Here is a 12853-nt window from a genome sequence, read left to right on the forward strand (position 1 = left end):
AAGCAAGTGTAATCAACAAGGGAGAATGGCGACGGCAAATAATTTTCGATAACTATTAAGTGCAGATGTAAATTATCGAATGTTTTCAACTGCGTGGATAAGTTACTTGTTATGATATGGTTACGATAAACTAATTTTCGTTTATGTAACCCCATCAAAGTATGTCAACCGTATCTAAGATCAAAGGTGAAAAATTTGATACGCAATTTTTATCATCTCTTAAAATAAACATAACAAAGTATAATAACAAATTGCGAAACCCTCTATCCAGTTCATACACGTAATATTTACCACTCTAAATTTTTAACGAATCATCTAACTGGATTAATCGGAGCCTCTCGAACTCGTAAAGCTTTCGTTTACAGAAATGTTAGTAAATTTTCAGATTTTATTTTTGCAATTATTCAATAATCCTCCAATAGCGTTTACTTTAATTTCCAAAATACACAACACGCCAAGGGATACATTGAGTAACAATATTGATTAGATACAGTGGAAAAAGGATTTTAAAAATTAAGAAAGTATCAAGACACGGTTAAATGTTTTTCGATAATCATCGCATGTTCGGTGTATTTTTCGGTTCAACGTTTCCCAACTGCTTGAATTGGCCCTTCAAAAGCTTCCACTGAGTCCAAAGTTCCGTACTGACGCCAAACTCCTTGCAGGTTTGCTCAAAGGCTGGTTGGCATAGGTGAAGATAGGCATGATCCACGGTAGGTAGTAGATGATGCAAAGTGTGAGACCCATAGTGGGTCAGGATAAGAAATATGGAAGGCTCGATCTCGACACGGTCACGGACCGCGTCTAGCTGGGCAAGGCCCCAATCGGTATCCTCGCGACGGGCGTCCCCGTCATGATAGATGTCCGGATGATGATGTGCCGCATTCAATCCAACCAGACTAAAGTGGCAGCTGGCAATAAAGATGACCTTCGCCCAGGTGATAAAAGCGGTCAGCGGAGGTGCGACGAAGCACATCAATGTCGGGATCAGAAAGGGTACCGCGTCTCTTAGCTCGGGTTCGCCAAACTCCCAAAAGACAGAATAGATCCTGTGTGAAAAGGGATAATGAGAATAATCAGACGGGGATCCGAATTAACTTACCGATACCCACCTTTTGATCGCGTGTATAAAATATGTCAGACTGTAAACGAGAGGAGAATAGAGCCATGCAAAATTCCGTGGTATCAGTCCTTTATCTTTGCGAGGTAGCAGGTGAAAGATGGGCTCAAACATTATTATCTCCAGGTCAAGGAGCGTATTTGTGTAAAGATGGTGACTTAGAGCGTGAAAGATCCGCCATTCCTTGGAGGACATTGGGCTCAAATCCATGTACCACATGCGGTAGTTGTCCCTCTGATGCATGTAATTGTGCCCCGCATTCAAAGTCCAGGTCAAGAATATTCCTACAGAAGATTAACAGAGACTTTACTTTGTCTTGGGTGAGAAAGAGGGATGAATTCGAATCCAAAATGAATTCCAAACTAATATCAAGGTAACCAATTCGTTACCGCTCGCCACGATTGTGATCCAAGATTGGGTCGCTGCAGCCGTCGTACAGAGGAGTAACGTGGTGGCGAAGAGAAAATCTGCAATAAGATTCGAGGTCTTCGTTGGCCTGTGAAAGTCGACATCCTTTAGGGCTTCCCTGGCACGTTCTTTGAATATTCGATAGAAACCATCGGGCTTGAAGGTGAAAGGACAGGACCTCGGGGCGGTCGCTTCTCGGACGTAGAACTCTGGCAGCAGACGTTCAGCAAGAAGCGTTACATGATGTGCCTGTGACAAGAATGGAATAGATGTAAAAATTGCAAGGTTTGAGAATTCAAGGAACGAACGGAATGTCTCAAGGCCAAAGAACACCTCGAATGCCTCCGTGATGTCGGTCCCCTGGGTGAGCGTTATCCACTCGGAACCGCCCGGATGGTTCCTTGCCCATCCGTCGAGGTCGTAGAGTTTATCACCGATCCGCCATAGTCCTTCGGCTCCATCGTCCAGTCGCTTTCCTTTCAGCCAGCCTGCCCCAGTCTTTAATCCGGCGCCACGTTCACTTGGGTACTTCAACCCCATGAGAGTGCTCTCCATCTTTTTTGCCGTCATTTTCGTTGCTGGTAACGTTGTACTTTGAATACTATTTAAAAAATGTACCAGTGTCGAGTCTCGTTGAAAGCCAAACTGTAATGAGGGCAGCTTACAAATTCCTTCACCAAATATTTGCGCGTATTTCGTGACAAACAAGTCAGCTGACGTATACTTGACTGATTGACAATAATGGCCGAACACTGAAAATTTCAATTCTTTGCGATTTATAAAGCTTCCACTACTACCAACAAAATAGTGGTGTTATTATCACTTGTATGTAGATGCAGCAATCAATAGTTGAAAGGGGAGTCAATAATTGTGACTGTGGTTTCATCAATCATTCTCAGATGATAAGTAGCTGCGTTATTAACTATTATCACGGTTCTCAGTTGTGAACAAGAAATATGTTAAAGAGTCGAAATAAATTGCTGTATATCACATGTCAAAAACTTATCGTTGAAATGACTGTCATCTGTAGTTTATAAAAATTGCAAACTCTGTTCTGTCCTTATTTACGACGTAGTTTCGAGAATGGAAACTTTTTTAATTGAATTAGCACCTAGTAAATGTAATTTTACAATTCTGATGTATTCTGTATCGATCGTCTTGACTCCTGCTAAATGTAAGATAGCCTGTTCTATCATGCCGCAACCGACACGTTCCATTCAATCTCCTTGCTTGAAATTTTAATGATGTTGGTAATATGTTTGATGGGAATTGCATTACGGTTGCATAAACTGAAATAACTTCTTTGGCAAAACGTCGTGCTTGAAGATAGACGAGCATTGTAGAGGGTCTATGCCACGGGGAAATTTCATGAAACAATCTGTTTTTTATACTGGCATGAAGAAGAGTATTTAAACATCGTTGAATAGTTTTGTTTTCATTTCTATCAGAAATGATAATCACAGAAACTACATGTAATCAAATTTACACATACTATCATATTTTATCCTATTGTATCCGCTTCAACTTTGTTTCAAACGAACAAAGATAAAAATTGAGCAAATGGTTTTTCCCTAAACTACCAAGATATGAAGTAGAGAAATTGCATGAAACTTTCCTATTGATCGCAATTTGGATTCGTAACTCACGAATGCACGTTTCTCTAAAAGACCTGTTTACATGTCATGCGTCGTTTCGATTTTATTCTCTTAAGCATATATCAAGGTATAATATGATGAAACATAGATGATTATCTAGTATTGGGCGTCTTCTTCGGCTCGGTGTTTTGTAGCTGCATGAATTGGCCCTTGAAGAGTTTCCACTGAGTCCATAGATCGGTATTAACGCCAAACTCTTTGCAGGTTTGCTCGAAGGCAGGTTCGCAGAGGTGTAAGTAAGAATGATCGACGGTTGGTAGAAGGTGGTGGAGGGTGTGCCATCCGAGGTGGGTCAATACGAGAAAAGGGGAAGACTGGATTTCGACGCCATCCCGGACTGCGTCTATTTGAGCCAGGCCCCAGTCTAAATCCTCGCGATGGACATCTCCATCGTGATAGATGTCAGGGTGATGGTGAGCAGCGTTTACACCGATCAAGCCGAAATGAAAACTGGATATAACGATAACCTTCATCCAAGTAACCAGCGCGAGACTCGGCGGTGCCACTGAACACATCAAGGCTGGGATCAGAAACGGTGTTAAATCCCTGTAATCTAAGGTGCCCCACTCAAAAGCCAGACTGTAGATTCTGTAACGAAGAAAACGTGGTTATTCAGTCAGTATTCGAATTGATTCTGTCATATTTGTGATACTGTCGGATCAGTCAAGAAACTCGTAAGGCTGCCCCAACCTTTTGACTCCGCTCACGAAATAGACTATGGCGTAAACTAAGGGACTATAAAGCCAGGACAAACGACGAGTGATGAACCCCTTTTCGTGAGGTACGTAATCGAATAAGGGCTCGAATGCCGAGAGTTCGAAGTCCAAAATTGTGTTGGCGTACAGATGATGGCTCAGACAATGTGTTATTCGCCATTCCTTCGAGGAAAGAAAACTCAGATCCATGTAGGCCATACGAAACGAATCTCTCAGGTGTATGTAGTTGTGCCCCGCTATCAAGGTCAACGTAAGGAAAATCGCTGAAATTAATAGCGTGGAATTAGGTTCTGTCACAAGGAAATAATTCCAGTTTCATCGAACCATTCTATTACCAGCGGCGATAATCGCAGCCAATGATTGCGTGGCTGAGGCCGTTACGCAAAGAGCTAACGTCCCAGCGCAAAGGGAGTCAATTATGAAATTGGACAACTTCGCTGGCTTGTGGAAGTCGACACCCTTCAGGGCTTCTCTGGCGCGGCTTTTAAACACTCTATAGAAACCGTCTGGTTTGAAGGTCAACGGACTGGATCTGGGAGTGGTAGCGTCCCGGACGTAAAACTTTGGCAGGAGTTGTTCGGCAAACGAAGTAATGTGGTGGGCCTGCAGCAGAGAAAATTCAATGTTCGATTGTTCGCCCGTTGCCCATTAGCCGGTAAAAAATGACTGGTACCTCAAACGCTTCCGTGATATCGGTTCCCTTAGAGAGGGTCAGCCACTCGGCGCCACCAGGATGATTCCCAACCCATTGAGCCAGGTCGTAGAGCTTGTCACCGACCCGCCACAGTCCTTCGATTCCGTCGTCCTTCCTCTTACCGTCCAGCCAGCTTGCACCAGTTTTCCAAGCTTTATCGCGAAAGCTCGGATACTTCAACCCAATCAGGGTGCTCTCCTTCCTTTCCTTTGCCCCCATTCCAGCGATTAATCCTGATAGCAAAGTTTGAAATCATTTTACAAAGCAATAAAAATCTACTTCTGAAACAAACAGCAGATGATTAATTTATATCAGACTCACCAAATTCAGTCACCCTATAGTATGATAATTTGCCAACTTGCCTATGTTCCCTATTTGACTACTCAACGGACTGAAGCGAAATGAAAATGTTTGAATGTCTTTGGGATATAAATTAAAATTTTAGAGTCATGTTACATGAATAAATGCGATTTGCATGCTAAAGAATATATGTAAGTGATTATGTATAACGCGAGTAGCTTTATCAGTCATGTGAGTTCGGTGAAGTGGAGGGAGGAGCAGTTGGGCAACATCGAGTACTGTAAACACTTGATACTTGCGTAATTGCATGGGAGTTCGATAACTTCAACATACCTCCACTGTTTGGTCAAAATACGTAATAAAATTGCAACTTATAAAGCAATCTATCAAAGGTATAATATAATATGCAGAGGGTAATGATGCCGTGAAATAAATAGAGTTAAATCGTTTTCCAGAAGCAAGCGTTGAGAGCAAGCTGCCATCATCTCCTTTCGTGATATTTCACTGACATCTTGATACCCCCGATAGCCTTGTGCAACCACGTTGATACTTTCCAGACAGTGCGAAAGCGTACAGTGTGCTATCCTAAAATGTTTTCAGACTCATCATATAGTTTATCAGATTGCAATCAACCCTCCGTTGGCTACCTAAAATGAATTCGTCCGCTCGTACTCTCTCTGAAATGGTCACTTGGCTCGATTTATTACTATTTATTAATTTTTATTTATTGCATGACTAAATATTTTACTATTATAAATATCAGAATATCAATTGTTCGAATGCAGCTATCTGCATGTCTTGGACAGTTTTGGTGAATAGATGGTGACTCAGTCCGCGGTTGATTCTCCATTCTCTTGAGGTCTGTAATAGCAGGTCCATAAAGTACATACGAAAGAAATCTCCCTGATGCATGAAATTGTGACCGGTTATCGCTGTCCAGGTGAGAAGAACCCCTAAGAAACGAGGCCATGGTCAGAAAAGCAAGTGATTTTAATTATACTTACTTACATACAGGGCTATTACCTTGATGCGCCACTTAGGAGTGCTTGATTATAGACAATTCAGGGTACACATACAGTCTGTGGGGAGCTCCTCGTCATATAAGAATTTCTATTCCATGTCTTCGTTGGATTGTGAAAGTCGACATGCTTTTAGGCTTCCCTGGCACGTTCTTCGAATATCGATAAAAGCCATCGGGCTTGAAGGTGAAAGGACAGGACCTCGAGGCGGTCGCTTCTCGGATGTAGAACTCTGGCAGCAGACATTCAGCAAGAAGCGTTACATGATGTGCCTATGACAAGAATGGAATAGATGTAAAAATTGCAAGGTTTGAGAATTCAAGGAACGAACGGAATGTCTCAAGGCCAAAGAACACCTTGAATGCCTTCGTGATGTCGGTCCCCTGGGTGAGCGTTATCCACTCGGAACCGCCCGGATGGTTTGTTGCCCATCCATCGAGGTCATAGATTTCATCACCGATCCGCCATAATCCTTCGGCTCCATCGTCTTGTCGCTTTTCCTTTTAATTCTGCGTCCCGTTCACTTGAATACTTCAACCCGATGAGTGCACTCTCCATCTTTTTTACTGGCATTTTCGTTGTTTGTAACATTGTACTTTGAACACTGTTCAAAAAAAAGTACCGCTGTCGAGTCTCGTTGAAAGTCAAGCTGTAATGAGGGCAGCTTACAAATTCCTTACAATTAGTTCTGGCGTTATTATCACTTGTACGTAGATAGGGCACTGAATAGCTGAAACGGAAGCCAATAATTGCAACCATGTTTTTATCAAACGTTGTAGTATAACAAGTAGTTACGTCAATAACGATTATCACGCTTCTCGCGCAATCAGTTATAAACAAGCAATATGTTAGAGAGCCGAATTAAATTACTGTACATCACATGTCAAAAACTTATCAATAAAATTAAGGTTATCTATAGTTTACAAAAATTGCATAAGTTGTTCTGTTCTTATTTACGAGGTAGTTTCAAAAACGAAAACTTTTTTTTATGAACTAGCTCCTGGTAATTGTAATTTTACATTCCTGCTGTCTTCTGTGTCGGTCATCTTGACTCCTGCTAAATTTAAGATAACCGGTTCTGTCAAGCCGCAACCAAAACCTTTCATTTAATCTTGTCATTTCACATTTTAATGATACTGGTAAGATGTTTGATGGGAATTGCAATACCGTTACATAAACTGAAATAACTTCTTTGGCTAAACATCGTGTTTGTAGAAAGACGAGGATTGTGCAGGGTCTCTAGCAATAGGGAAGTTTCGTGAAAAGAATCTGCTTTTTACACTAGCATGAAGCAGTGGATTTCAAAAATGATGGAATCGTATTTTTTATTTGCACTAGAAATGATCATCACAAAAGCTACACGCAATTGAATTTCACTATTCTTTTACTTACTTTAGCACTATGGGTGACGTCACATTACACATACTACCATGTTTTATCCTGTTGTATCCGCTTCAACTTTGTTGTAAATGAATTAAGATAAAAATTGGCCCAACTCTTTTTCCCTAAACTACCAAAATTTGAATTTAAAAAAATGCATGGAACTTTCCTATTGATCGTATTTTGGATTCGTCACTCTAGAATACATGTTTACGAGTCACGCGTAGTTTCGATTTTATTCTCTTAAGCATATGTCAAGGTATAATATAATAAAACATATAAAATTATCTGGTATTGGGCGTTTTCTTCGGCTCTGTGTGTTGTAACTGCATGAATTGGCCCTTGAAGAGTTTCCACTGAGTCCATAGATCGGTATTAACGCCAAACTCTTTGCAGGTTTGCTCAAAGGCGGGTTCGCAGAGGTGTAAGTAAGAATGATCGACGGTTGGTAGAAGGTGGTGGAGGGTGTGCGACCCAAAGTGGGTTATTATGAGAAAACGGGAAGGCTCGATTTCAACGCGATCCCGGACTGCGTCTATTTGAGCCAGGCCCCAGTCTAAATCCTCGCGATGGACGTCTCCATCGTGATAGATGTCAGGGTGATGGTGAGCGGCGTTTGCTCCAATCAAGACGAAATAGAAACTGGATATAGCGATGACCTTCATCCAAGCAGCGAGGGCGAGACTCGGCGGTGCCACTGCACACATCAGGGCTGGGATCAGAAACGGTGTTAAATCCCTGTAATCTAAGGTGCCCCACTCAAAAGCCAGACTGTAGATTCTGTAACGAAGAAAACGTGGTTATTCAGTCAGTATTCGAATTGATTCTGTCATATTTGTGATACTGTCGGATCAGTCAAGAAACTCGTAAGGCTGTCCCAACCTTTTGACCCCGTTCATGAAATAGACTCCGGCGTAAACTGAGGGAGTATAAAGCCAGGACAAACGACGAGTGATGAACCCCTTTTCGTGAGGTACGTAATCAAAGAAGGGCTCGAACATCGAGAGTTCAAAGTCCAAAATGGAGTTGGCGTAAAGATGATGGCTCAGACAATGGGTTATTCGCCATTCCTTCGAGGAAAGAAGACTCAGATCCATGTAGGCCATACGAAACGAATCTCTCAGGTGCATGTAGTTGTGCCCTGCTACCGCGGTCCACGTAAGGAAAATCGCTGGAATTGATAGAGTAGAATTATGTCCTGTAACAAGAAAATAATTGCAATCTCATCGAACAATTCTATTACCAGCAGCGAAAATCGCAGCCCATGATTGCGTGGCTGAGGCCGTTACGCAAAGAGCTAACGTCCCAGCGCAAAGGGAGTCGCTCATCAAATTGGACAACTTCGCTGGCTTGTGGAAATCGACACCCTTCAGAGCTTCTCTGACGCGGCTTTTAAACACTCTATAGAAACCGTCTGGTTTGAAGGTCAACGGACTGGATCTGGGAGTGGTAGCGTCCCGGACGTAAAACTTTGGCAGGAGTTGTTCGGCAAAGGAAGTAATGTGGTGGGCCTGTAGCAGAGAAAATTCAATGTTCGATTGGTCGCCCGTTGCCCATTAGCCGGTAAAAAATGACTGGTACCTCAAACGCCTCCGTGATGTCGGTTCCCTTAGTGAGGGTCAGCCACTCTGCGCCACCAGGATGATTCCCAACCCATTGAGCCAGGTCGTAGAGCTTGTCACCGACCCGCCACAGTCCTTCGATTCCGTCGTCCTTCCTCTTACCGTCCAGCCAGCTTGCACCAGTTTTCCAAGCTTTATCGCGAAAGCTCGGATACTTCAGCCCAATCAGGGTGCTCTCCTTCTTTTCCTTCGGCCCCATTCCAGCAGTTAATCCTTATAGAAAAGTTTGAAATTTTTTTACCAAATATTAAAAATCTACCTTTGAAACAGTTGCAAACAAGTAATTTATATTACTTACCAATTCGATCACCTTGTGGTATGATGATTTGCGAATCTACCTATGTTCCGTATTTGACTACTCAGTTCGATGGACCGAAGCGAAATGAAAAAGTTTCAATGCTTCTAAGATATGAAGTAAAGTGTTAGAGTTGTATTACATAAGTAAATGCGAATTGCATGCTAAAAAAATACGCAAGCGATTATGTATAACGCGAGTAGCTTTATCAGTTATATGCGTTCGATAAAGTGGAGGGGAGGGGCAGTTGGGCAACACCGAGTACTGTAAACACTTGATACTCGAGTAATTGCGTAATAGTTTGATACTTTCAGCATACTACCAGTGTTTGATCAAAACGCGCAATAAAATCGCAACTTATAAAGCAATAAACTAAAGGTATAATATAATGTGCATAGGGAAATGATGATGCCGTGGAATAAATAGAATTAAATCGTTTTCTAGCAGCAAACGTTGGAAGCAAGCTGCAGTCATCTCCTTTCGTGATATTTCACTGACATCTTGACACCCCCGATAGCCTTGTTCACCTATGTTGATACTTGCCAGACGGTGCGAAAGCGTAAAGTGTTCTAACATTTTTTCGGGCTTATCATACAATTTATCACATTGCATTTAAATATCACAAGTAAGATAATTTAAAACCATAAGGCCGAACATATGCTCGAGAAAATTCGAAAACATTGTTTTATTTTAAATTCCTATAACATATTTACCGTTTTTCCTCGATCCAACTTCTGACAAACGAAAAAACGCTGTATACAAAAGCTTAGAAGTTTCTCGCGGAATATTCTACTTATAAATCATCAAAAGGTACCGAGTAGTTATGACGACACAGTGCTGTGAATCATCTAGTATTCGCGGTCTTCTTCGGCGCATTGTTTACAAGCTGGAGAAATTGGCCCTTGACGTGGTCCCACTGCGACCAAAGTTCCGTACTAATGCCAAACTCTTTACAAGTTTCCGCAAACGCAGGTTCGCAGAGGTAAAGATAGGCGTGGTCGACGGACGGAAGGAGGTGGTGGAGGCTGTGGGATCCGAAGCTGGTCAGGACCAAAAATATCGACGTGTCTATTTCGGCCCGGTCTCGGACGGCGTCCAACTCAGCCAGGCCCCAGTCCATGTCCTCACGATGAACGTCTCCGTCGTGGAAGATATCCGGGTGATGATGAGCCGCGCTGACTCCAACAGCGGTAAAGTGGAAGCTGGCCACCGCGATCACTTTCATCCAGGTCCATAAGGCGACGGCTGGAGGTGCCACGACGCACATCACCGCTGGTATCAGGAATGGGACGGCGTCCCTGACCCCGGGTCCGTTCCACTCCCAGAATGTCGAGTATATCCTGTTCGCCATGAATTACCGGATCATAATAAAAGTGCGGGACAACCGCTTTGCGCTTAAGCTTTTACATTGTTAGCCGAACAAACCTTTTCAGTCCCTCCTCGAAGATCATTAGAGTGTATACAGGGGGCGAAATTATCCAAGATACGAAGCGTGTAAACGGTCCCTTGTCGGGCCGAGGAAGCCACGAGAGGAACGGTTCGAACGCGGTTATCTCCATGTCCTGAACGGTGTTGGTGAATAGATGGTGACTCAGTGCGTGATTGATTCTCCATTCTCTCGAGGACAGTAACAGCAGGTCCATATAGTACATGCGAAAGGAATCTCGCTGGTGCATGAAATTATGACCGGTTATCGCTGTCCAGGTGAGAAGAACCCCTGAGAAACAAGGCTATGGTCAGAATAGCAGGTGATTTTAATTACACCTACCTATATACCGGGTTATTTCCTTGATGCACCGCATGGGAGTGCTTAATTATCAACAATTCATAACATTGTTACGCTTGAGCAAGTCTTACAGCTTCTCCCACTCCACCCCCTGTACCAGAAGTCTACCAACTTTGGAGCGGCTCCTCGTTATAAGCGAACGAGCGATTCCGTCGAATCATACGTGTTCAGACACCGAATCCGTCTACATGACGGTTATTCTCTTACAACGAAGAGCGATGATAATCATCGACACACTCGCACACGTGCAATTCCCGAGTTCTCCAATGAGCAGTAGTGAAGCAACGCTCCGGTAACAAATTTCATGGAATCCTATTCCTCTAACCGTCCTTAGACTCTCTTGTAACGTAACGAGGTAGTAAAGTGAGTGTCCCAGTTATCGGCCCTGTCCCAATTCGTGACCTTTCTTGGTTGCATCTGTTTGATCCTTAATTTTCAAATTACCACGAATTAAGTTTATAGTGTCTAACTTTCTAGCAATTGATTTTAGTCATCTAGGAATTCGCAATTTGTACCGTCAATTTATAGTTTCGAAAAATACAAGGTTCAATAATTGGGTTTAAGCGTGACAATAACTGGTACACTTGGAAATGCATTGCCACCAAGAATCACTACGCAGATCAATCGATTAATCGCTTCTAATTTTAGCGCGAAGAAACCCAAATTGTCCCAATCCATTACAACTTCACACCAGTTCTGAGAGGACTAACCACTGCCTACAATGGCGATCCACGATCGAGTGGTTGCAGCGATGACGGAAAGAGCGATCGTGCCCACGAAGAGAGAATCGGCGATGAGGTTTGATGTTCGAGAAGACTTGTGGAAGTCCACGTCCTTCAGAGCTTCTCTGGCACGGGCCTTGAACCTTCTATAAAATCCGTCGGGCTTGAAGGTGAAGGGACTGGCTCTCGGGGCGATGGCGTTCCGAACAAAGAACTTTGGCAGCATTAGTTCGGCAGTCGATCTGACATGGTGTGCCTGCACCGAGAAAGAGATTCCATTCAATTTCACTCACAAGGAAGGTATCAAGGTCTGTCAAGTCACCCCTTGACATGCCTTACTTTTGCATGGTGGTTTCAAAATTAACAAAATGAAAAAAAAAAAGAAAAAAAAAGAACTCCGAGCAAGCGACAGGGAATTGAGTAACGGGACAGTTTGAATTTAAAAAAATCACCTCGAAAGCCTCGGTGATGTCAGTGCCCCGAGTCAGCGTGATCCACTCGGTACCGCCAGGATGACTCTTCGCAAATTCACTCAGGTCGTAAAGTTTGTCATCTACTCGCCATAGTCCCTCAGCTCCGTCGTCCTGCCTCTTGTCCTTCAGCCATTTAGCTCCCGTTTTAATCACGCTGTCCCTTTCGCTTGGATATTTGAGACCGACGAGGGTGCTCTCGAACCTTTTAGTAGGCGCCATATTGAGGATCGAGGATTATTCAAAAACCTGTAAAATTAACGAGAATATTAAAATATGTAGTCCAGTGATAGAGTGACAAAAAAGACTTGAAGTCTGAAACTTTTCATGTTATCGTTTTTATTAAATTTATTCTAATTAGTCGTTGATCATTTTATACGTATTTAAAGCATAGGGTACGTTGAACAAAATTTTCACCAAGCTGAATTGCCCTTTTATCCCTCAAGTAAGCACGGAAAATATTGTTTCTAATCGAATCCAGTTCGATTAGTTTTCGTTTTCACCTCACACGGTTGTATTTCACAATTTTTTACATCGACTATACCCTCGACACGTGATCATAAGTTTGTACGAAATGTTTGCGAAATTTTTCGTCCTACAATATGACTAGTAGTCGTAACGCGACGACGAGTCAAACAACCGCCTCGATTTGCCGGTGAGAACTAA

General features: G+C 42.8%; 4 protein-coding genes across 7 annotated transcripts; all 4 read right to left on the reverse strand.

Moving 5' to 3' along the window:
* Window positions 1-368: 368 nt before the first annotated feature.
* LOC124181931 (cytochrome b5-related protein-like) lies at window positions 369-3069 on the reverse strand. The gene is made up of 5 exons (XM_046568658.1): window positions 2194-3069; window positions 1862-2120; window positions 1510-1777; window positions 1113-1404; window positions 369-1049 (listed from the first exon to the last, which is right to left on the reverse strand). The coding sequence occupies exons 2-5, from the start codon at window positions 2096-2098 to the stop codon at window positions 554-556; spliced, it is 1293 nt and encodes a 430-aa protein (XP_046424614.1). The 5' UTR covers window positions 2099-2120; window positions 2194-3069; the 3' UTR covers window positions 369-553.
* A 131-nt stretch (window positions 3070-3200) lies between these two features.
* On the reverse strand, window positions 3201-5219 carry LOC124181930 (cytochrome b5-related protein-like). Of its 2 annotated transcripts, none has more exons than XM_046568657.1 (5): window positions 4956-5219; window positions 4573-4826; window positions 4235-4502; window positions 3874-4162; window positions 3201-3771 (listed from the first exon to the last, which is right to left on the reverse strand). In XM_046568657.1, exons 2-5 carry the CDS (start codon window positions 4810-4812, stop codon window positions 3276-3278), a joined length of 1293 nt encoding a protein of 430 aa, XP_046424613.1. In that variant the 5' UTR covers window positions 4813-4826; window positions 4956-5219; the 3' UTR covers window positions 3201-3275. The 2 variants fall into 2 exon arrangements, with proteins under 2 accessions (XP_046424613.1, XP_046424612.1); XM_046568656.1 differs by having other exon boundaries at window positions 4915-5219.
* Window positions 5220-7220: 2001 nt separating this feature from the next.
* On the reverse strand, window positions 7221-9739 carry LOC124181929 (cytochrome b5-related protein-like). The gene is made up of 5 exons (XM_046568655.1): window positions 9213-9739; window positions 8874-9127; window positions 8536-8803; window positions 8175-8463; window positions 7221-8072 (listed from the first exon to the last, which is right to left on the reverse strand). The coding sequence occupies exons 2-5, from the start codon at window positions 9111-9113 to the stop codon at window positions 7577-7579; spliced, it is 1293 nt and encodes a 430-aa protein (XP_046424611.1). The 5' UTR covers window positions 9114-9127; window positions 9213-9739; the 3' UTR covers window positions 7221-7576.
* Window positions 9740-9879: 140 nt separating this feature from the next.
* LOC124181928 (cytochrome b5-related protein-like) lies at window positions 9880-12837 on the reverse strand. Of its 3 annotated transcripts, none has more exons than XM_046568654.1 (5): window positions 12691-12837; window positions 12170-12436; window positions 11706-11973; window positions 10635-10926; window positions 9880-10549 (listed from the first exon to the last, which is right to left on the reverse strand). In XM_046568654.1, the coding sequence occupies exons 2-5, from the start codon at window positions 12407-12409 to the stop codon at window positions 10054-10056; spliced, it is 1296 nt and encodes a 431-aa protein (XP_046424610.1). In that variant the 5' UTR covers window positions 12410-12436; window positions 12691-12837; the 3' UTR covers window positions 9880-10053. The 3 variants fall into 3 exon arrangements, with proteins under 3 accessions (XP_046424610.1, XP_046424608.1, XP_046424609.1); XM_046568652.1 differs by having other exon boundaries at window positions 12605-12837; XM_046568653.1 differs by having other exon boundaries at window positions 12587-12837.
* Between the last annotated feature and the right edge of the window lie 16 nt (window positions 12838-12853).

The sequence above is a fragment of the Neodiprion fabricii genome, chromosome 5, assembly GCF_021155785.1.
Source record: "Neodiprion fabricii isolate iyNeoFabr1 chromosome 5, iyNeoFabr1.1, whole genome shotgun sequence".
Classification (NCBI taxonomy): domain Eukaryota; kingdom Metazoa; phylum Arthropoda; class Insecta; order Hymenoptera; family Diprionidae; genus Neodiprion; species Neodiprion fabricii.

Excerpts from the sequence above, each read along its gene's own strand:
- LOC124181929 (XM_046568655.1), bottom strand. The coding sequence starts at position 9,113 with ATGGGGCCGAAGGAAAAGAAGGAGAGCACCCTGATTGGGCTGAAGTAT. Across the intron at positions 8,464-8,535 it reads GGCTGCGATTTTCGCTGCTG|CGATTTTCCTTACGTGGACC; the intron begins GTAATAGAATTG and ends TATCAATTCCAG. Across the intron at positions 8,073-8,174 it reads TTCATGAACGGGGTCAAAAG|AATCTACAGTCTGGCTTTTG; the intron begins GTTGGGACAGCC and ends TCTTCGTTACAG.
- LOC124181930 (XM_046568657.1), bottom strand. The coding sequence starts at position 4,812 with ATGGGGGCAAAGGAAAGGAAGGAGAGCACCCTGATTGGGTTGAAGTAT. Across the intron at positions 4,503-4,572 it reads ATATCACGGAAGCGTTTGAG|GCCCACCACATTACTTCGTT; the intron begins GTACCAGTCATT and ends TCTCTGCTGCAG. Across the intron at positions 3,772-3,873 it reads TTCGTGAGCGGAGTCAAAAG|AATCTACAGTCTGGCTTTTG; the intron begins GTTGGGGCAGCC and ends TCTTCGTTACAG.
- LOC124181931 (XM_046568658.1), bottom strand. The coding sequence starts at position 2,098 with ATGACGGCAAAAAAGATGGAGAGCACTCTCATGGGGTTGAAGTACCCA. Across the intron at positions 1,778-1,861 it reads ACATCACGGAGGCATTCGAG|GCACATCATGTAACGCTTCT; the intron begins GTGTTCTTTGGC and ends TTCTTGTCACAG. Across the intron at positions 1,405-1,509 it reads GATCACAATCGTGGCGAGCG|GAATATTCTTGACCTGGACT; the intron begins GTAACGAATTGG and ends AATCTTCTGTAG.
- LOC124181928 (XM_046568654.1), bottom strand. The coding sequence starts at position 12,409 with ATGGCGCCTACTAAAAGGTTCGAGAGCACCCTCGTCGGTCTCAAATAT. Across the intron at positions 11,974-12,169 it reads ACATCACCGAGGCTTTCGAG|GCACACCATGTCAGATCGAC; the intron begins GTGATTTTTTTA and ends TTCTCGGTGCAG. Across the intron at positions 10,927-11,705 it reads GATCGCCATTGTAGGCAGTG|GGGTTCTTCTCACCTGGACA; the intron begins GTTAGTCCTCTC and ends CTTGTTTCTCAG.